At 34.5% G+C, this 24,698-nt stretch overlaps 1 protein-coding gene across 2 annotated transcripts in view; it reads left to right on the top strand.

Moving 5' to 3' along the window:
• LOC145285953 (DNA-directed RNA polymerase III subunit RPC4-like) overlaps positions 1-17,968 on the top strand; it is a 30,495-nt gene extending 12,527 nt beyond the window's left edge. For both annotated transcript variants that reach the window (XM_080134474.1, XM_080134475.1), the window contains exons 6-10: positions 2,501-2,612; positions 8,052-8,219; positions 9,213-9,346; positions 11,439-11,594; positions 17,778-17,968. In XM_080134474.1, coding sequence (XP_079990600.1) covers positions 2,501-2,612; positions 8,052-8,219; positions 9,213-9,346; positions 11,439-11,594; positions 17,778-17,891 — 684 coding nt within the window. In that variant the 3' untranslated portion in view covers positions 17,892-17,968. The remainder of the gene's footprint in view (positions 1-2,500; positions 2,613-8,051; positions 8,220-9,212; positions 9,347-11,438; positions 11,595-17,777) is intronic.
• The last annotated feature ends 6,730 nt before the right edge of the window (positions 17,969-24,698 follow it).

Genomic DNA, 24,698 nt, shown 5'->3' with positions numbered 1-24,698 from the left:
CTAGCATTTATGCACAACATGAATTGGAACAAATACATAGAAGACATTGCCAAGGCTGCTGCAGATAAAATAGGCTCCCTCTATCACGCTAGAAAAGTATCAGTACCTGACAGTATCCTATATCTCTCGAAATCCACCATGTATGGAATATTGTTGACACATGCCTATGCATCAACCATCTGTATCTGTTGGACAGGAATCAAAAAAGAAAGTTTCCAGTCTGTATTAACTCCTGCATTACTTTATCATTGTGTTTATTTTTATGAAATGTGCTCAGACAAACTTTCCGGAAATTTTTGGAAACTTAAAACACTGGCGTGTCCTCGACGTAAATATCCTTGACTAACCCGACAAGCAGAAAAATCCCACGCCTTCACTGTGGACGTCTCCTGGTGCAAGAAAATCTTCTACTGCCAAACTGCTAGACTTTGGAATTCCCTCCCTGTATGACAGAAAGCTTTTTACTCTACTAGCTTCTTTCCTCAAACTGCTTGCTTGTACCAACATGCAGGTTTTTTTCTTTTTTTTTTAATCCAAATGATTTTTTTTTTTTTTAAATCCAAATGATTTCTTTTTTTTTTTGATCCAGGTGTTTCTTTTTCTTTTACATAGACTGATGTTTTTTTTTTTTTTGTGTGTTTTTTTTTTACACAGTGATCACCACTTATCAAGGCCTGGAAGCCACTCAGGGATAAGGGTTATCGCAAGTACATTACGTTAGTGTGGAGATTTGATGAAGTGTTTAATTAAGGGGGGGGGCCGTTCATTAGGAATTTGTTAACATTGGACTTGAAGACATCCAAGTTGTAGTCCGAGGGGAAGCAGGCAGACGGAACAGAGTTCCACAGGCGTGCAGTTCTAAGAAAGAAGCTTTGTTCATGGAATCCGCATTTTGATTTAGGCACAGATATAGAGTGGGGGAAATTTTTCACAGTGGATTTAGCTAGACGGGTGTTTTTCGTGAAAGATTGGCGCTTCGTGTAACTATTAGCTTTTCTATTATTATTAAGTGTCCATGTTTTGCTACCATATGTCTTTATAGGTCTAATGTATTCATCGAACACATTCTGTTGATTTTCCATAGTGGCTATTTTACCCTCCACTATGTTGTCGGCTTTGAAATGGTTGTCCATTCCCGTGCAATTTATTTCAAGGTATGACATCAGCATCGCTTATCATCTTTCTTAAGTTGTAATTGTCAACTTCCTCAACATTTTCGCTGTGACTGGGGCTTTTGTGGCATATTTGTTAAATATGAATTTGGAAGTGTATCACATGTGACAATTCAACTATTATCCTACCGAAATGTAAATGTGCCAAAATAAAATTCTGAAAGACAGGCAGAATCATTGATGGACGGATTTATATTATAGTAGCCGATGTACCTGTTTATGTGATGTTTCTTGAAAGTATGCTCTTCTCTTTCTCTAGTTTTCTCTTCTTTAGTAATTTTAGTTATTTTACTTAAAACGTTTTCACAATAAAACTGAAATAAATTAACAATTTTTAATATATAAAATAATATTGGCACATTTGAGAATATCATTTTAAATTTCAGATATTATTAGAAATTTAAGGAAGTCAAAATGTTTTTTTCTTTCCCCCCCCCTTCATGTAAATTATTTATATACCTTAAAGAAATGAGTGAGCAAGTTTTTAATCATATGAAGTTCTTTTCGAGATTTAAAAAAATTTTTGTGAATCATTTTTCTGTTAGAGATATAAAATTCAGTGCCTATTCAGAATTACACTTAATTTTTAAAAAATGCAAAAAAATCTTTATGATGTACATCGAATGAAGATGTCATATTCCAAAAATTATGTAAATTAAGTAGGGTTTTTTTTTTTTAACTAAGAAAATAAAAATTTACGATTTTTAACAATTTTTCTAATAAACTGTATTGAACATAAGGCTAGTTTTGACCTTGACACTTCGAATTGAGATCTCTCCCCTTATTTATTTTATTGGATTTCTATCATGGGCGATGAAAACGCTACAACTAGCTTAGTCAAAAAATTTGATTGTGTTGAATATATATATAAAAAAAATACTACTTCATAAAATTATGTAATGTTTTTAATATTTCATCTTCGTTCCATAACTGGTACATACACCATACAGACTTTTCTGTATTTTCTTTACTTTTGATTGCCACCATAAGTGCAAATATGAATATGAACCTAAAAATCTAATCCGGAAATTTATTATGGAAAAACAAAGTATGTGTTTAATAAGAAAAAAAAAACTTATTTAAAAGTTGTCTCCCCTGCTTTGATTGGTTATAAAAATCAGACTAATGTTTAGATAGAAAATGTTTTTTCACTATAAATAATCCTTAGAATATTGTGGTCTATAATTTATATGAGGTTTAGGTCTGATATTCATGGGGTAAGCAGGAAAAATAGTAATCCTAAGATGAGAATAGTAGTCCAAATAATACAACATTATCAATCCTCATCCTTCAAAATTCCCAAACCTAATCATGTTATGTCTTTCCAGTTTATCGATTCCGACACTCATGAGGATGTAAAACTACAGCCTGTCCAGTTGCCTCTCAGTTGTCGACTTCTTCAGATCAAAGATGAAGCTGAAGTGAAACCAGAAATAAAATGTAAGTTAAAATTATTGCTTTGTGTCCAGAATTAAAGTTTGACCAAAAATCATAGATTAGAAAAAAAAATTGGTAACTCTTTGTACCCTAAGCAATACTCCTGATCAAACTCATTGTTTTACAAAACTCAGAGTATAGATGCTCGCGTTCACAAGACAGAAAAACTGGCTGTCCCGGGAAGAAGCAAAACTGGAATGTTAAAAGTTAGAGGAGGAACAACAGAAAGAGTTGGATCTTGTCTAAGACAAACAAGGCTTCAAGCGATTATCATATTGACATTGTTATGCAATTGAAAAAAACAATCCTCCAAATTGCAGCTAGGGTAGATATCTGAGAATCATAACTTGAATATAGCCTGACATGAGTTTAAGGAGTAAAAGGCCGAAATGCTTGTCTAAGAGGGTTTCTTTCCTGGGAACAGTCTGCTGTTATGCTCTTACAGCATTTCTTTCTATGGTTAACTGTTAAAGAAATTGTTGATTGGACGATGAACGCCACCAAGGATTAGAAACAATTGGTGTAATGGGCAAAATTTGATTATCTAAGATATTCAGTAAATATTTGTTTACATTAGACTTGAAGACAACCATATTGTAGTTGATTGTGAAGCAGCCTCGTGGTATTTTGTTCCACAGATAAGATATTCTAAGAAAGAAACTTTATTCATAGATGTTCTGTTTATTTTTTTTTTTTTTTTCTAAAGAAAGGTAGAAAGTAAAAGTTTTTGATGTGATTGTAGTTAGGCAAGTCCTTGTTGTGAGTTAGTAAAAATAACATTGAAATGAAATTGTTCACGGATTCAGCAGAGAAGTAGAAAATTCCTTAGAAGTTAAAAATTTGAATTTATTTCAGGATATGACATCATGGGTAGGAAATCCAAAGTGAGGCATGGTAGTAAAAAAAAAAGAAAAGTCTATGTTGCAGATTTGGTTACTCTTTACATTTACAAGGGAAACTCTTTTTGCAGTGAAATTATTCAGAAGTTATTTCCCCTTTTTAAAAAGCTAAAAAGTCAACTAAAAGGGAAGTAACTCTTGTGTGAAATGCAATACCACAAGATTGCTTCCCGACTGCAGTTTAATGTTACAATTTTTGTTGAACTACCCCTTTAAGTAATTGGATTCTGTCCAAATCCAACCAAAGTTTGTAATCCTCGATGCTACTGTTTCTTATTGTATTATAATGTTATGTAGCTGTGTATATAATGAGTCTATATGTAAATGTGTCTGTGTCATCTATATAATGTTATCAATATTGTGTATGTATATATGCATTTTACCGAGGCATTTGTCTAGTGCGTCAGTTTGTATATGTAATGTTTCTTTTTCTTGTTGGATGTGTGTGTGGGTGTTTCACATGTAACTATTATTCACATTGAGACAAACAAACGTACGCAGGACAGTCCTTTACAAACAACAAATAAACATCTTTGTCTCCTTGGCCTAGACAAAGCATATACTATCTTCATAGTGACAAATAGTTCTCTTTTGGTTGCTCTAATCCTTGAAGTCCTGCAACAAATGTCTCTCCTCGAAATAATGCCAAATACCAAGTTATAATTTTATCTGAATAACTTTATTCTCAACTTTCATCGGAGCTGCAAAGTGTTGCAATTTCTTTTGTTCTACATCATGCTATGGTTGCGTTCTTCCAAAGCTTCTGAACACAGAGATGATATCGTCCATGCTAATTTGTTGTTAGCTAGGACCCAACTCTGGCTTGACTCTAACTCTCAAACCTCTAACTCTCTGGTTTATGTGACTACATAATTATATGTAATGGAACACAAGGAACAGTCTCTTAATTCTCATCATGTACCCAAATTCTTTTGTTAACTGAATACCAAAATCTGTTATTAACATCATTGTTTATGGAAACTAAATTCCTAACTGTAATTATGTATCTCATACATTCTTTTTGTCATTCAAACATTTTTCTCCAAACATTCCTCTTCTCTAATGGATATTATTTCAGTAACAACTGACAAGCACAGAACCTCACTAGGTTACTCAACGATGTCTGAGAGTCTAATAATACGACAATAGTTTCTTGTTAGATTACTTTGTTGACTGTTGGAAGTTCGTACAAGACCCAATAAAGAAAATGTGTACAACCTTATTTCAGGTTGTAAAAAAAAGTAAAACAAAATGTTTTTATTTTTGTTTTATTGACACAAACAACATGAAGCAAAATTATGTTAACGCTTTATTCTCACAACCCGCTCGACAATGATTGCCGACCTCAATGTTGTGTGCTGTGGATTTCTTCTCCCTCATCTTCTTTTCTGATCGTCTCATTATCTCTCACATTAGTGGCTGCTGGGAGGGATGGGGGTATGCACAGTTTTCAAGTATAAAAATAAAATAACACAGAAAACACAAACTCCAACACATTCTGTAAATATTGGTTGGATTTTGGGTGCATGTGTGACACCATCGTGGGAAACAACGGCTAATGTCCAAACCTACATAGTCTGTCAAAGCCTCTTTGCTGTTGACATCAGCTGAACTATACTTTTAAAGCTCTCTCAATCTAGTCTAAACCATAACCTGCCTTTGATTCTGTCAAACTCACAATTGTACTCAACCTTAACTGTCATCAATGGTTGCAAACTTAAGACTATCTTATAAACTTTTCTTAACTGTCGTAAAACTCATCACAATTCATAAAACTGCCTGTAAACTAATTTTAAAGATGTTGGCCTCCATTGTTCGGTCTTTTGTCACAAAACGTTGCCACACCTTGATTAACAATTTTATTTTAGCCTTTTTGTTTTTGTATACCTTGGTGAACAAATTCCTCTCCATTGTTCTGCTGGTAAACTTGTTCCTTTTTTTTTTTTTTCTTTCCTAACATTGGAGGTGGGGGCATGCATAGTATCACACATGTCTTTGAAAAACTGCTACGCTTGCTGTGTCGGTTTGCTTTTACCTGGTTCATCAAAAACTCATTCATGTTCATTCTAACACTCAAAACCAAAACTTTAGATGTCCAATAACTAATGTTGTCTCTTTAGTATACTCGATAGAAAGCTGTTTCACTTTTGGAGGTGGTCCTGGATGTGACCTTAAACTATATCAGATGGTGAGACCCCAGCTTGCGGGCTTTGGGGTGTGTGGAGCCACCCTTTAATTGCCATTGCTCCCAGGTCCACTCTGACCCGGAGTGGTAGTACCTGTTAGGGTCCCAACTATGGGTTAAATAGAAACCGACTTAAAAAAAACAAATATACTCTATTAAAAAATTGTTCTTCAAAATCATTGGATATGACATTAAATAACCTGAAAAGGGTTGATATGCCGTAAAACATTAAAAAAAACAACCATTTTTGGAGAGAACAGTTTTTATCTAAACATAAGTATTTTGTTCTATCACCCTGAAAGTCTATAGGATGGCTTCAGTTAACTTACGTGTGCTTGTGCAAGTCATTCACTTAGTGACTGACAATAACATACAGTGGAGGCCACCATAATGAAAACCGTGTTGAAGTGAAAAAGTTTAAAGGTCAAGGATCAGAGAGTATCATAAGGTAGAAGTCAAGAAATTGCGCGATTTCTTGCTTCTTTTTCTCTCACATGCATACGAACTCTGTTCCGGTTGCCTGTTTCCCACCTGACTACAATCTGAATGTCTTCAAGTCCAATGAAAACAAATTCCTAATGAACCGCGCCCCCCCCCCCTTAAGTAAGACACTTTATCAAATCTCCAATACTAACGTACCGTACATGCAATAATCCTTATCCCCGAGTGGCTTCCGGGCCTTGATAAGTGGTGACTACCTTGTAAAAAAAAAATTTTTTTAAATTAAAAAAAATAACCTGTCTCTATGACTGCTTTTCCTCAGCACCAAAGCCAACAGAGTCTGGACCATTGTTAAGCTTGCTTGTTCCCTGTTAACTAAGGTACATCTTTGTCCATGTGCAGTTCTAGGACATACATCCTCCCAGGTTTTGCCTTTTCTCTTTGAGAAGGGTTAATTTATTGTTAATGGTCTAAGACACCCCTGTCAGGAAATGCCAACTAAGCTGCCCAGGCATTTTTTACAGGGTGCTAACTTTTCAAATCACACTTCCCGACCCTTGTGGTGGTGGTGGGGGATAAATAACTATACTGTTTTAAATATACCTTTTATATAATTGTATAAACAACTGGTGTTTGAACGAGTCTATCAACAGACAAAAATGAAACCTTGGTTCACAATGATGGCAACACAGGTATATAAAGGATTTATACACGCTCGGCAGGTGAAAGTGCAACAAGAGTGGCCGAAACCTTTAAGCTTTTTGAGTGAGAAGGCATCAACTGATATCATTACACTGTCTAATCAACTGCACTTTTTTTTTCTTTTTTTTTTTTACTAAAGAGACACCATTTATCAAGACTAAAAAACACTCAAGGATAAGAGTTGCTAAGGCCGCTGGAAAAATGGTGGGATCCTTCTATCAATCCAGTAGATATCTCACTGCTGATGCAATTCTCTATCTATATAAGAGCCAGGTACGTCCAAGGATGGAGTATTGTTGCCACATTTGGGCAGGAGCTGCTAGAAAGGATTTCTACTGCCTTGATAGAGTTCAAAATAAACTTCATAGCCTCGTAGGGGATGTCCTTTTCTCTTCCCTGCAACCTTTATTTCACAGAAGAGATGTTGCGAGTTTGTCTCTGCTTTATCAATATTTTCATGGCAAGTGTTGGCTGAGCTCCAATCTATGGTCCCCCCTTGCCAAACTTTCACAAGAAACACCCGTCTAGCAGAAAACATTATCACTAATTTCCCCCACTTTTTATCCGTGCCTAAACCTAAACCTAGATTCCATGAACAGGGCTTCTTTCTTAGAACTGCACGCCTATGGAATTGTCTTCCGTTTTCCTGCTTTCCAGCTGACTACAATATGGTTGTCTTCAAGTCTAACATAAACAAGTTTTTGATGAGCCGTTCCATATAAGTTAACAAATTTACCGAATTTTCATTACTAACGATTACTATATTGTCCAATTTCTATTGTACATCCTTTAACCATTATCCTCGAGTTGCCTCTTGGCCTTGATAAGTGGTGATGCCTATGTAAAAAAAAAAAAAAATGAGTTAATGAGATGGATAGATTGACAGACAGTTGCATGATGTTAAATATCATTAGAGGATTAGAAATCTCCAAATGTAATCCACTCAAAACAACAACCGATACAAAAAGTAGCAATTCTTTCTTTATTGTCAAAAACATTGCCCATAGAAGACAAAATAGAGGGTGGAAAAGAGTTATAATGCGGCTGAAATTAAACTCATGATCTACATCAATCGTTAATTCACGCTTGGGATTAATTAATCCAGAAGAATAAAATTCTTGAAAACTCGCAATCTTCTCATATGAAATGAAGTTGTCTGAATATGTAATGCTATGAATATTTTCGATTTTTTCCTTTTTTTTTTTTTTTTTTTAGCTGAACCAATGGATGAAGAAATTCCTGGTGATGTTCCAGCTGATGTTAAACCCAATCTAAAGCCAGATATAAAGCCCCCAGTTTCTTCTTTTTCCAAACATCTACCTCTTGATGCCTCTGAAAATTATCAAACATGTGAAGAATTCTTCACTAAGACTTCAAAGTCAGGTAATTGTCATTAGTTTTTTTTTGGGGGGGTGGGGGGCAGTGTATTTTGAACACCGTAAACATGCTAGCAGCTGAAAAAGACAAATTTAGTATGACACCATATTTAATGTCACTCAAACCCACGCACCTTTCTGTATGTAAATGAAAAATATTCTTTTCAGTTTGGCTTAGTCCCAAAATAATATTTGTTTTTATTCATTAAAAATATTCAAAATCATGGCTTCTGAACAAAAAAAAATATTTCCAAAATTTTTTTTTTTGTATCTGTTTAGCAAATATAGTATTTCTGGTACAGTGTCAAGTTCCTTTCGAGTGCTGGGCGATTCCATATCTCATCAACAGATATCAAATTTATATCATAAAGATCTATAAATGTAGCAAATTTATATCATAAAGATCTATAAATGTAGCAAATTTGGAAAAAAAAATAATATCCATGTTGGTCATGGTCCAACTCCTCATTGGTTTGGTATGGAATGACTCGGCTAGCTTAATTGGGGTACCTAATTTGCGCTTGCTCCAATGGATTTTAGTATGTTAAAGTGTTGAATTAAATTTCTATGTTTGTTAAACCAATTCCTTCTAACTAGTGTTTGGGCAATTAATCAAAATCAGAAAAATCAAAACTTTTCAGAGTATTAGAATCAGAAAGAATTTAACCTAATTTCTGATTCCAAAAACGGTTCTTTTACTTATTTATTTTTGTTTAAAACTTAATTTTTTACTGCTGGCACAAGTGAAAAATATAGATGAAAGTCTCATGATGAGTTTATCAAAATATTGGATATGATACATAAAAGTAAAAACATTAAGAAGTTTGTATTTACATTTAAAAGTAGATAACTCTGCCCCACCCCCACCCTCACCCCATCACTCAAAAATGAAATTCTAATTTTGGAGCGATTTTAGTATTGGAATCTCTAATTATATCAAAATTAGAAAAAAAAATATTATAATTGTTCAATCACTACTGACTGACACTTTTCTTTTCAGAATATGGTGAAATGATATTCTTACAACTGCCAGATGTGCTGCCTGGAATACCGCCCTGCCAAGATGAAGACGGGCCAAAACAGAAATCCGATCAAACATCTGGGACAATTGCACAGAATTCTAATGAAGGAGAGGTAGAGTGTCAAAATTTTCTAAAATCATATATTTTAATGCGTGGAATACTAGCTAATTATATAAAATTAATTCTTTGCAAAATGTTTTTGTTTTGGCTTTAAATAAACCTCCCATCAAAGGTTTATATACTATAAAAGACTTCCTTCAGTCTTGACAGACTATGGATACCCACTGTAAGGGTTCCTGCACGTGAAATTTTTGTAGAAAGAGTTGCGCAATCTCCAACCACCTCTCTCCTCAGTCGACATTGTTGAATACCAGTGGCAAATTGAGGTTCAGGACAGCTGGAAACAATGCCGAGATAAGCGCAAAGCACATACAGCGCCTAGAATTCCCAAATAGTCACCTATCTGGTATTAGCCAGGCTCAACATTGCTTAACTTTGGTGATCTGACGAGAACCAGTGGGTCAACGTAATCTATATATTAATATGATAGCGTGTGTGTTATTTTTTGTGTCATGCTTACATCTGGGTCATTTAATTGTTTTGTACTTCCATTTCGTCTAATAAATAATTTTACCAAGAATTCTTCATAAGTTTCGGTTTCGATTATAGCTGATTGACACTTAAGTCATCTATTTTTTTTTTTATAAATAATTTTAGCAAGAATTCCTCATAAGTTTTGGTTTCAGTTTTGATTATAGCTAATGGCACTCCAATAATCTATTTTTTAAAATAATTTTATCAAGAATTCTTCATAAGTTTTGGTTTCAATTATAGCTGAAGGAACTAAAGTTGTGGATTCGGTTGATGAACCTAAGTCATGTAGATATATTTTTTATTTTTGAAATCACAACTTTATATATAAACATCGATAGCATATTAACACTATAATAACATATACAAAATCTGCAAGAATTAAAAATATCATATTTAAGCGTATTTTACGACCTGGCTACATCGGGCGACCCTGCTAGCTTGGATAAATACTTTTGCAGTTTTAACAAAATAGCTACAATAATATCAGGGCATCTCCATTTATGCTGAATATCTACAGAATGCCAACATCAATATATTACATGTGAAAGAGTCCCCTGTGGAATTTCCACAGGTCCTGCTAGTACAATAATAATTGTATATTTGCATTAAATACTCTCAAGAGGGATGATATACTGTGAATAACAACAATAATTACTGTGTTTTGGATTTAAGTGTATAAAGTGACAATAATTATTGTTTTGGTATGACATAACACCAAAACAGTGGGTATGTTATTAAAAATAATTGTTTCGTAATGAAATAATCTCATATATTCCATAAAACAACAAAAAATTATTACTTCGGCATAAAATAATCTCAAAAGAGGTTGATATACCATAAAACAATAATTATTGTACATCAGCAATAAATAACCTTGAAAGGGTTGATATGTCGTAGAATGTGTTATTTCTATGCATGCGCAAATATACATTTATATGTTAAAGTCGCCTAATTTGAATATTTTCTGATCCATCTGTTGATAGCTTAAACAGTAACAATAAAGGCTGTAGCACTAAATGCTTTGGTTTCAACTGTAGCTGGTGGCACCCACGTCATATATATATTTATCTTAAATTTTGAAATCACTATATGATAATTACTAATAATAAATATGAAGTCTGCATAAATTAAAATGTCATGTTAAAGCATATTTTACAACCAGGCAATGCTGGGCGGTCTGCTAGTCTATAATATAAAGGGAAAATGTCTCTGTATATGTGTACATATATCTATGTCCAGCTAAAACTTAAAAAGTACAAAACAAACCCTTACAAAGTTGGTATTTTTTTAAGACATTGGCTCCAAAGCATAATATCAACAATTTAGAAAAAAATATATATTGTTTGAGAGTAAATAGGTCCTAGATTTGTTTTCATCTATTTCCTAATGTTATTATCTATTAATATGATTTCTTCTATTTTTATGGTCCTGGGCAAACCTACTAGTTTATAATAAATAAAGTTAATTTCAACAATTTGGTCTGAATCTATTTCGCATGCAAATTCCTGAGTTGAACAAGACTCATCCAAAACCGTTGTGAGAACAGTATTCCGAATATTCCAAATAATAAAAGCTTTGATGATTGATTGATTTCCGTTCTCGTCTTGCAGGGTGATCTTGTAACGAAGCTTCAGTTGTGTTCTCTGAAGGATTTCTCTGAGGGTTATGTTGGCAAGCTACAGACACGTAAATCCGGCAAGACGCAGTTGCTTTTGGGCAACATCACTCTGGATGTCTCCATGGGAACACCATGCGGATTTTTACAGGTAAGACTCTTGTATGATTGGGTAAAACTTCATTTAATATATTGCAAGATCCTTCCACCTGTACTTTATTAGAAACTTGATATTAGTGGAATTATGGATGCTTTACGCATTCAATGTCTCAGATGGTTTTGCCATTTACACCTCTTGCATCAACTCCATAATATATCTAGGGAATGTGGTAGACTAAGAAAGACCAGATTCAGGAGTGCAAGGAGCGATATGACTTCATGTCAACCTGTTTGAAGAGCAGACATGAGATGTTACCTAATGTTCCTATTTACTTGCCTCCCCATGAGGGCAGTGTTAGACACAAGGTCGGTTTTTGATGTGCTGAAAATCCAGCTCCCCAAAAAGGGGCACTCTGGTTAGGAACAAAAATTTAAACTATCTCAGTCATGAAGAATTTCTCCTCCATTGACCGAGGACAGAAAAGGTGAAATGTAGCATCAGAACAGATACTACACTTTGTTCCTAGCCAAAATTATGACTGTTCAAAGTTTGATAGAAATTAGACAAATTTTCGTCTTGTATGCTATTGGTCTAGAAGCCAATTTTCACAGTCGTTATAGATGTTATATTAAAGTTAGACTAGATCCAGAACATTAGGCCCAACATTCTACTTGAGAAATTAACCATCCCAAAACTTGATGTCCTAATAAACCATCTTCACTGGTTCGGACATATTGAAAGAAACTAAAGAATATATCAGCACTTGTAGAGACCTAAGCTGCGTCAGTATAAAAAAAGTTGATCGCCCTAAGACAACATGGGAAGAAACCATCAGGCAAGTCTGTCTGTAAGCAGTGGTAAATAGACACAGTCAATCCCCTCAATTGTAATCACTAGAGACTTAGCATAAATACAGCCAGACATTATCTTCCCTTCTGTTGAAGAGGACATAGACAATAAACTTAGATAGTGAGTGATCTGTTCAAAAGCTTTTAAGATTTTTATATTTACAAAAGCCTTATCGGAATTTGCTTAATTGCCTTGTCTTAATATTGCAATAAGAACACTTCAAGTTGTTTTTAGATAATAATTGTGTAAGAAATTTGTATTTATAATCTAAGAAGATTAGCATTTGCATAAATGAGAGGGCAATAATTAGATATATAATGTAAAGCTAGACCAGATGCAGAACATCTAAATCAGACAATTTATTTGAGAAATTTATGAACAAAAAAACTTGATATTCTAATAAGGGCAAACCATCTTCACTGGTTCGGACATGTTGAAAGAAGCAAAGGGTATATCAACAGTTGTAAAGATCTAAAACTGGGTAGCAAAAAGAAAGCCAGGCACCCTAAGAAAACATGGAAAGAAACCATCAGGCAAAACTGTAAACAGCAGCAAATAGACAATCTCCACAAGCGTGATGATTGGAGACTTAACATTAGGACAGTCAGACAGTTTCAAACCCCTTGTCAAAGCAAACATAAACAATGAACGTGAATAGTAAGTATAATTAAAATTACAGGCTTCATATAAGTGAAATGTCCTTACAAATCCAAGTCGTAAATGAGATCTAGATGTGTTTTAAATAATGGAGTTATTTCTTTTTCTTTTTAATTGTGTCTATTATTCGTCACTACAGAGATTAGAAGGGGAAAATGCTGTTCATCCAAATGTACTTGCTGTAAATTGCTTTAAAAAAGTAAATCAAATTCCAGAGCAAATAATGTAGTTGTTTGTGGTCCTTTTTTAATTGCTTCTATTATTCCAACCACAAAGAGAAAGAAGAAAAAAGCTTAAAGAGTGTACAGTGGTCAAAAAGACAATATAGTAATTGTTAGAAGTGTAAATTTGGTAAATTGGATTACTTAAGAGGAACTGCTTATCCAGAATTTGTTTACGTTGGACTTGAAAACAACCATATTGTAGTCAGCTGGAAAACGGGCAAATAGAAGAGAGTTCATCAGGTGTGCAGTTCTAACAAAGAAGCTTTGTCCATGGACTTTACATTTAGGTTTAGGCACAAATAAAGAGTGTGGGAAATTATTGATGGTGGTTTCAGCTAGACAAGTGTTTCTCGTGAAAGTTTGGCAGGGGGGGGGGGCATAGATTGGAGCTCAGATGAGCACTTGCCATGGAAATAATGATAAAGCAGATACAGGCTTACAACATCTCTTCTGTAAAAAAGAGGTTGCAGGGAAGAGAAAAGTGCATCTCCCACTTGGCTACAAAATCTATTCTGAACTCTGTCAAAGCAGGATAAGACTTTCTAACAGCTCCTGCCCAGATGTGGCAACAGTACTCCATCCTTGGACGTACCTGGCTCTTATACAGGTAGAGAATTGCATCAGCAGTGAGATATCTACTGGATCGATAGAAGGATCCCACCATTTTTCCAGCAACCTTGGCAACGAATTTGATGTACATGTTCCATTTCAGATCAGGAGTAAAGGTCAAGCACAGAAGCTTGTCAAAACATGGAGCCTCCCCAAGACGAGAGCCATACATGTCCACTGTATCTTTCTCGTAATATTTCTCTTCATGTAACACATGTTCTCAACCCTCACTAGCCAAGTTTCACTTCCATATGTCATCACACTGTGTACACATGCCTGGTAGACTCTTCCTTTGGTTGATAGTGTTAACGCTCTGCTGGGGGATTTGTAATGACAGTTTCCTGAATTTACTCCATCCACTCTTAACTCTTGCAATCATGCAAGCACTAGCTCCTCCCAGTGCTCGAATGTATAACCAAGGTAGCCAAACTTGTAAATATTATTCTCATATCATTTCTATCCATGCAATGCATATCCTCAACCTTCACTGATTAAATTTCAATTCCAGGCATTAGCACATTGCGTACACATCCTACCTGATAGACTTTTATATTGGTCTACAGTGATAACACTGCTAGTTAGTAATGACAGAAGTCCTCTAAAGTTATTCCAGCCACTTTTAACTCTAGCTATCGCATCAACAATAGCTTTTCACTGTGTTCCAATCATATCACCAAGGTAACTTCTGAAACACCTCAATAGCTTCACTATCCACATGTACTTTCTACACATCTGAGTTCTGAACCTATTTGTAATTCCATTTCACTTCTGTACCTATTGCTTATGAACACAACAAAAAGTTTACTTGTATCAACTCTCTTTGCACAAACTGAATAAGAAAACTCGATACTTGTACAGTTTAGTCAAGACATTAAAAAATGAAAATAGCGAAAAAAGGTTATATTGTACTCTTTTGGACTGAAGATCTCTGAAAAAAAATTTCATTTAATTTGATCGAGTATTTTTTTTTTTACAGCAGAAAAACACGTTCTTATGAGTGTGCGTTGAAATCAGTCATTGTGAAATTTGCTGAACACGCCATGGAGAGATAACTCCATGCAAAGCGCCGATACTCCCTCCCCATCTTTATTACTAGGTTTTCTTCCTAAAAATCGAATCTTTTGCTTGGTATCATAACAAATTGTTTTTTCGCTGTAAAACAAAAACTACTTAATGAAATTAAGTGAAATTTTTTTTTCCGGAGAACTTTGTTCCATAACGGATACGTGCAATATAACCTTTTTTCGATATTTTCATTTTTTAATGTCTTGATTAAACTGTACAAGTACCAAAAACTCTCCTCTTTTTGGAGACTTTCCAACACTCCAATTACTGATCATTACTTTGTCTTTAGCGATAAAAAGGGGACATAACTTTAAATAAAGAAAGTTAGTTATCGCCTTTTGTTTTGGGTTACAGCTCTTGAAGACTGGAGAGTTCTAGAGGCGAAGAGGAGAGACTAACAAGATAGCTGTATGCCTGGACACTCAATTTTGCCATGTAAATAATTTAATGTTTCTGCTGTGAATAAAATAGGTTAAAATACAAATAAGCCTGTGTACTTGTTTTTATCATATCCAGCGATCTCGACATCACGTTTCTCTGAACACAACAAAGTTGGCGACTTTGTAACATTCGCTCTCAGACCTTCACTTTCCACAGCATTTTCCCAAGTATTTAACTTGAAAAGTAGATCTGCCATTATTTTACAGACCAGTACTAAATCATCAGTATATAACATCTCTTCTGCAACAACTCCTGTATTCCAATCGTAGTAATGACAAAAGTTGTTTGAAGTGGTTAACGACACGGACTGATAGCCTGTGTGTGCCAAGTTCAAATCCAGTTTGTTCCACAGAAACACTTTCACTTATAGATGTTGGCAACCTTCACCTGGTCCCTCCTGTAAGTAACCAATGTTTCCACTAGAAAGAAATCTAACTAGAAAGATATCAGCGAAATGAATGCCAACAATAATCATCTAATTCATACAAAATGAACGAATAAGATTCAACAACAATCAGCAATAACTCCTTCTTGTGTTCCGATTGGAAAAGGTAACAAAACTTCTGGACAAACTTAATAACCTCGACATCCAAATATACTCTCTACACTTCTCAGCTCTCAATCATTTTCATTGGCTTAAAGTTTTTGATCACAAACTGGTTATCATCTCTTAACCTACCTGTAATTTAACTTCTTGTGTACCCAATGCTTACGAGTGTCACAAAATATTTAATCGCATCCAAATCTCTTTCCATAAACTGATCAGAACTTTACTGTTTCTCATGGCGTTTTAACATTTGAACTATTTATCATCGCTTTGGTCGTTTTATATTCACTTTCAGGCTTTTACTTTCCATAGCATTCCCCCAAGTCTTAACAAGTAGGACTTCCATTGTTTTACAAGCAAATATTAAATCTCAAACATACGACATCTTTTTTACTTCATCTATTCTTAAGTCTTGCTATCACATCAAGAACAAGTAACGTATGATACAGATTGACAACCTAGGAGTACCAAGTTCGAATTCAGTTTATTCAAGGAAACACTTTTATTTAGGGATGTTTGCAATCTTCATATTATCTCTCCCGTAAGTACTCTATATCTTTTTAGAACAGTGGTGTGCAACATTTTCTAAGGTTGGGCCACATTTGAACAAAACAATGAAGGCCAGTTACCATAAGAACAAGTAAAGCATACATGGTCCCCCATGAGTGCACAGTGAACGAGGCATAAAAAAAATGACTAAGGTCAGCATTTGCCCCCCCCCCTCCATTTAGCCCCAAAAATCCCCAGGGGACGTCAAATCCTGGTGAAAATGAACAAACGGTGCAGTTTTAGGCCTCAACATATGTAAATTTGAGTCCTGCACCATGCAAAAAAAAGAAATGACTAAGTCCATCATTTGTTTCAAACTCCCCCCCACCATTTAGCTTTAGCTCCAAAAGTGCCAAAGGCCTTAACATATTTAAATTTGAGTTCAGCACCATGCAAAATTGCTAAATAGACATACACAGAAAATTTTGGACAAATATGGTAAATTAGTCCCAAAAATGGACTGTTTTTATTAACCCTAAAAGAGCCCCTGGGGCACACCCAAGAGTTATCGTGAAGTATAGACAAACAAAATTATATAGAAATCAGTTAAGTTACAACTTTTCAGAAAGTTTTATAAAAATCCAAGGCATCAATTTTTTTAATAAGCACAAAAGTGTCAATTTAGCCATTTTAACCTTAAAGACACCCCTAGAGGGGGTCAGTTGGAATTTTCCCGGAAAATCTGTTCTGTTACTTTTTTACTCATATCATGTTTAATGTTTGTGCAAAATTTTTTTAAATTCCAAGGCGTAGTTATTGAGAAAAGTACAGACAGATGAACGAACAAATGAACGAACAAGGTTGAATTTACAGGTCCGCCCTCCTTTTGTTTGGGACCCAAAATAATCCAAATTAAAGTGCGTAATTATAAAAAATATAAAATGCTATCTGATGACCAGAGTAACTTGTCTGGCTGGCTGAGTTGTGGCCCACAGGTCATCTGTTGCACACGCCTGTTCTAGAAAGAAATCTGTTGAAAAAATGAAACAATCGTCTGATTCATACGAAATGATGCGGAACAGCAGCCACCCACATCTTCTCGCTGTGTTTAAATAGTATCGCTAAAGTTACAAAACCTCTGAGCAACCTCAATAACTTCACCATCCAAAGATACACTCTCTGTATTCAAGTTCTCCTCCATCTTCGTTGAGCAAACGTTTCATAAACTGCTTATCATCTCTAAATCTACTTGTAATTGCATTAAACTTGTTGGGTACTCCAAAACTGGGTTGCACTTAAATCCACAACAAATAAAGATTTTCTAATTTCTTTCTTTCTTTTTGTTCTTGTCAGGATCTTGCGTCCGTCCGAGTGAAAGGCTCAAGTGGTGACGTGACCGTATTAGGTCATGTGAAACATCGGCTGATCTGCACACCAAACTTTGAAAGCCTCGTCAAAACAAGTTGACCTTCATTGAACGAAAAATGCTGCCATCATTCACTTGTGTACATTTGTTAGATATAAACGAAAAGATTGACTGAAAATATTGATTTATTTTTTCTGTCTTTTTTCTTGTCATTTTGACTAAGTTTGGTTTTATAAACAAAATCTTTGGACAATGTGTACATTCAGCACCCCCAATTGCTTAAGGTGCCTAAGATTAAATAAAGTCAATTTGGTTCTATTAATGTTCAAATTTTTCTATCCTATATAAAAACAATCATAAAACTAGCAAAGAAGAACGATCTTATCCAGAATTCTTCCTATATTTAAAAAAAACAAAAATAAAAATAAAATCTGATGTACGCACCCATGATGGAATGAAAATATCATATTCCAAAATTCATATAAATTGATCAAGTAGTTTTATTTTTAGCAAAAAAAAGAACAAATTTATGAGCAATAAGGAGAGACTGATTTGCATCAACATCTTGAAAATAAGAAAGAAGGGAGATAACTCAACAATAATGCAAACATGAGATTTTTGTTGTGATGTCTACGAATTACCATTAATCGCTTAAAAATGATTTATTAGTTAAAAATAAAATTACTTGATCAATTTACGTTATTTTTGGAATATGATATTTTCGTTCTGTTATGGGTATGTGCATTATAGAAATTTTTCTTTATTTTTGTTTTTATTAGAGGAAGAATTCTGGAGAAGAACCAAAAAAAAACTTTTTTTTTAACTGACGAGTTACCACTCATCAAGGCTGAAATGCCATGCAAGGATGAAGGTTAATAAGATTGTCCAATGGTGATGGACAGCGAGACGATTAGGAACAATGGGTGAAATCATTTCTATCCATGCAAGCCGATTATTTAAATGAATGGCTAAACACAAATTTGTTAACATTGGACTTATAAGTAGGGCTATGACAACAGCATATTCTTATTGTTTTGACTCTCGAGTATATATCTGACACAGTTAGACACAGTTAATCAACCGAGAACCACATCATTCTATATAAAAGCATATAAGATATCAAGATACACACTCAAGAGTCAAAATAATGAAAAGAATATGCTGTTGTCCTAGCCCTACTTATAAGTGATCATGTTGCAGTCAGCAGGGAAGCAGCTCTGTAGTATTGTATTATATTTATCACAACAGATTTTCTCTTAAAAAATGGATTTTCATACTTTTTATTATAATGGTAAAATGAGGTAAAATACTGAAAGATGATCATTTTTCTCATCATCTGCGCAAAAAAAAACAATGGGTGATTTTTTTTTTTTTTTTTTTAATTTATTTATATTTTTTTTAAAACTCATATTTACCCCAAACAAGGCAAATTGCCACTGAGATGTAAAGGGCTACTCTGAATAAGAGCAAGCTAACAGAGGTTAAACGGGCTTTCTAGTGCAGACGGGATCAAGGGGTCAAGCCTAATCAAACTGGTTGACTTGCGCTTAAAACTGGAACAACTTTGACAAGGACGAACATTGAGTGCATAATGATGTGTCAGTGACGTAGGGACCCATATCCATCCTCTACCCCAAAATATATAGAAACACACATAGTACCTTTTTTTAGTCAGTCAGTTAGTTCAGTTTGAGTTAGAATTCAGTGTGAGTCCAACAGACAGAGTTGTCAGTGATTCTGAAAGACTTCTTGTGGAAACGGCGAGAGGTAGCAATGTATGGTAGATGAATCGAGAGAGAAATTCCCAACCTCCTTCTAAGGATAGGCAGAGAATGGGTGCGACTTTGACTATGAAACGAATAAAGTTCCAACTGTCCAGAGAAATGAGACTTGCGTTGCTGTTATGAGCTTTTGTTCCTGGGGAGCGGATACGGTCAAGAGATGAGGAGACACGATATAAAGGTACGTTCTATTTCATTCTTATAAACCCTTCAAAAGGGCTGATATGCCATGAACATTGACTCAATATAAGCAAATTCCCCTCCTCCACAACAGAACATCTATAGAGGCAGTCTGAGTCGGGAGTTGAGCAATGAAATGTCTGTTCACATCACATTTACACTTCTGCATGTCAGTACAGTTAGGGAAGCAAGAAACAAGGAGGGAATTCCAATGTCTATCAGTTCAAGGAAAGAAACTTTCAGAGTAGAAGGCTTTCTGGAACCAGGGATCTCTACAGTGAAGGCGTGGGATTTTGCTGCTTGTCAGACTAGTCAAAAATATCTGTGTCAAGGGGCCAACAGTGCCACGTGTTTGTCAGAGACCATTTAATCAAGGTGAAACAAGTACAGGGGTGCAACGTTGGGACAACAGGAAGTTTGATTGACAACACAGGGCCTATTAGATTAGAAACTCCTTATTGGACCCTGTCCGATAGAGAGACTAGTGGCTGATGAGGCAGCACTACTCCATGCATGGTTGAATGGTGATTTTCTATAAATATAGAATACTGTCAAGTGTACATATTTTTCTAGTGTTGTAGCAGGAGCCTACCTTCTTTGCAGCAACCTTGGCAATGTCTTCTATGTACTTGTTCAAATTTATGTTACCTATGAATGTTTGGCTGAACTTTCAGTTAGAGTGTTCTTTATTATCCATGGTAATCGATCGCTGGAAATGTTCCTTGTAATTGTTGAAGGTCAGCTTTTGATTATTTAAGTGGATGGTTCAACAAGAATTTGTTAACATTGTGCTTGAAAATAATGGTGTTGCAGTCGGCTGGGAAGCAGCCCTGTGGTATTGTATTATTTATCACAACAGATTTTCTCTTAGAAGTAAAATATATTTTCGTATTTTTATAATGGTAAAATACTGAAAAATAATTTGTCGTTATCTGAACAAAATATCAAGGAGATTTTTTATCTCAACCAGATCCTGAAAGTAAAGAATACGTTCTTCGTGCTGGTCAGAACTTCTTCCTTCTTTGAGTAGAAAATGGTGGAGCTTATTGTTTGTAAATCCTGTGTATGTGATCAAACCGACATTTATAAAAATATGAGAAGAATATATGCCCCCCCCCTCCCCCGTTTTTTTCTTTTTTTAATTTTCTTATCAATTTGTTTGGTGATATAAAGATCCGAAGAGGACGACCATCTCATATGCTCTTCGAAATCACGCTATGGGACACTGGATATATCGGATTACTCGATTACCTCTGATTTCCCCCTTGGATCACTACTCGTCCAACCTGGCAGTAATATCCCGGAAACTATTGGACTGCCCAAGTTGTATGATATCCTTTTTCTATGACTTTTAAGCATCATTTAAATAACTTTTAAATAACATTTTCAATATATGTGTTGAAAAGCAAAAAATATTTGTTTATTCATAGCTGAACATTTTGCTAATTGCATTTCTATGGCATTGAATGGTTCACGGTCGCCTGACGAAATCTCATTACTATCAAGCTATCGTTGCTATGGTTGTAGTGACCATATGTAACTGTTTACCCTCAAATAAATTATATATATATATATATATATATGAGATAAGTCACAGATTAGAAATAGAATGAATTGTCCTGTTAGATATTATAGTGAGATAATACTTTCAGAACCATCCGCACACCCAAGGACTCTGAATTTGTTCTAAATCTTAACATCAACGGATCTACATCGCTGAAGGTGACGACCATCTCATTCGAAATCACGGTATGGGACAAACAAATATTCTGGATATATATCAGATTACTCGATCACCTCTGATTTTCCCCTTGGATCACTACTCATCTGACCTGGCAGTAATATCCCAGAAACTATTGGATTTATTCTGATATTGGACTGCCCAGGTTGTATGATATCCTTTTTGTATGACTTTTAAGCACCATTTAAATAACTTTTAAATAACATTTTCAATATATGTGCTGAAAAGCAAAATACTTGTTTATTTATAGCTGAACATTTTACTAACTGTATTTCATTTCCTCTGATGATATGAGCCATTATTGAAAATCCATGGATTAAGGAAATAAATATCATTCTTCTCCATATATTCCTTGTTTCAAATAATAAATTCTTAACTTATATATATGTGTATATATTTTAATGTACAGAATTGAACTTTAATCATTAAACTTATATATGTACTTTTCTACTTATATATAAAAAGCACTTTTTGTGTGTCTGTGACTTCATTTCCTATGGACTCTGAAATGGCTGGACTGACCTTTTTGAAATTTCACACAAATTTACTTTATCTTTATCTATGAGTGTTCTTAAATAGTTTTTTTTTTATTGAAATGACTCCAATAAGTATCGATAATCGAAAAAATCTGATTAAAGAAGGAACAGTCTGATTTTGACCAAAGTTAACACTCTTATACAGTCTAACATCACCAGTGCATTTGAGAAGTTTGATTAACACACAAGCAGAAAGGACCAGCATATAAAATGAACAGTAAGTTCTTTGATAAGACGGGGTCATGTTCAAAATTAATGTTTCTGTTTAGAGCACAATTGAACCATGATACTTGACTTTTGCATTTTAAACTTTAATTCAAACCATTATATATAATAATAATTTTATAAAATCAATAGTCAGTTCTCTACAATGCAATGTAGACAATACTGTATTGTGAATTAAGTCACTACAGGGAAGGATATGAAGCTCCCCCCCCCCCCATGCACTGCAGTGCGTTCCTAACTAGAGCAGGCAATCAATCTAGTTAATTGAAAAAGGGGCGAATTTACAGATTTTGATGACAATAAAAGTATTGGAAAGGTAGAACATTCATTGATCCTCATTCAATTCTTGGCAATGTCAGGTCGCCTTGATATATATATATATATATATATATATATGTATGTATGTATGTATGTATGTATGTATGTATGTATGTATGTATGTATATATGAAATAGGCTCTTGACAAGGATGCATCCAGGATAAATGTTTTCGCATGCTTCTTTTCTTTTAAGGGAAATTTCTTTAAATAATGTTCTATTGTTAAAGTGATTTTATTCAAGAAGTCTGAAGAAAGGCTGGTTATGTGAAAATTTTCAAACACCATAATTCTTGAAATTGTCCAACTAGTCTTGAAACAATTGTAACTTACAATGAAATACACGTTTTATTGCTATCAATTCCTTTTTTGAAGTCTTGGTTTTCTTAATACAGTGGCCACCGCTTCCGTAGTCAAGGGGTAGAACTGCCGACTGTCATCACGACGGTTCTAGGTTCGATCCTCGGCTTGGGATAGGTGTTAGTCTAGCGGCACTGATGAGTTCTGAAACAACGAAACAGGACTGTATGTCGATGACTAAAATATATTTTATATATATGCATATATATATATATATATGTATATATATTTCTCTTACTTAATCATGTCTATCTGAAACACCCTCAGCCGATATGGCTGGAGTTTTGTATGGGTTTTTGCTATGATAAGGTGCAAGGAACTAAGTGTTATGGCATCCATTTGATGAACAGTTGGAGATTAATTAGGGATTAGTCATCACTATACCACATTTACTCAAGAAGTTTTCTCAGAAACTGCTGAGTCAATCTAGCTGAAATTATGTATGGACCTTTGTTATGATAAGGTGCAGCAAACTAGGTATTATGGTTCCCACTCGATACACAGAGATTAATAAGGATTAGTATTTAATGCCAAAATGAACACAAATTTAATCATATTCTGTCATCAATTTGGCGTAAAACATTAATTCTAAGTCAATGGGCTTTAACTTTTGCTCAGTATTAACAGCCTTAAAAGTTTAGTGTATATATATATATATACTAGCAGTTCAGCTTGTCTTTGCTCGGGCCTTATGTACTGTTCATAACTTTATGTGCATATGTATATACATATATTAAAAAGTTTGACTCACGTCCAGGTAACCACATCTAAAATTTCAAGTGTTTAGACCCAAAATTGGCAGAGAAGTTTGCAAAGGTAAACTCTTTCAGCTGTGACCTCTTGACAGCCAAATTTCCGCCCCAAAACTGATTAAAAAGCTTGCTGCATGTCTGAGTTTGAATACCCTTTATGCAAAATTTCAAATGTTTAGCCCTAAAATTGGCTTAATAGTTTGCTAGAGACCGCAAAGATCAAATCTTTTGAATTTTGATCCCTTGATAGCTAAATGTTCAGCCAAAATGGATTAAAAAGCTTGCCCTATGTCTGAATACACTTTATGTAAAATTTCAAATGTTTAGACCAAAAATTGGCTGAGTAATTTGATAGAGACCACAGAGATCAATTTTTTAAAACATTTAACCTCAATTTTGACCCCTTAACATTTATTGTTTTGGGTTCAAATCAAATTAAAAAGTTTGCCTTATGTCCAAGTAACCTACATCTAAAATTTCAAATGTTTAGACCCAAAATTGGCGGAGGAGTTTTGTAGAGTTTTCAAAGATCAAATTGTTGAACTTTGACCTCTTCACAGCCAAATTTCTGGCCGAAAACCGATTAAAAAGATTTCCCTAAATCTCAATACTCCTTATGCCAAATCTTGAGTCTGTAGACTGAGAAGTGACAGAGTAGTTTGGTAGGGAAATGTACAAACACAGACACACAGACAATTTGACTTTTATATATATATATATATATATATATATATATATATATATATATATATTGACAAATGGAACAGCTGTGTTGATCAAGAATGTTTCGATGACCTTTTTCTCATCATTGATTTTTTTTTTATTAATGATTGAGCTTGACAAATGCAGAGAGAAAACAACGAATCACATCGACTAATGAACGCCATATAAAAAGATACATTGTTATGATAATGTGCATCCCCCCTCTCTCTTTCTCTCTCTCTCTCTCTCTCTCTCCCTCTCTCTACACACACAAATGTTCATGTGTTCTATATAGAACCTATATAGATCACGTAT

Source organism: Euprymna scolopes, chromosome 10 (genome assembly GCF_053919585.1).
Source record: "Euprymna scolopes isolate OS-2025 chromosome 10, ASM5391958v1, whole genome shotgun sequence".
NCBI classification, from domain to species: Eukaryota; Metazoa; Mollusca; class Cephalopoda; order Sepiida; family Sepiolidae; genus Euprymna; species Euprymna scolopes.
Note: the sequence above shows the minus strand (reverse complement) of the source record. Positions and strands in the feature narration are given on the sequence as shown.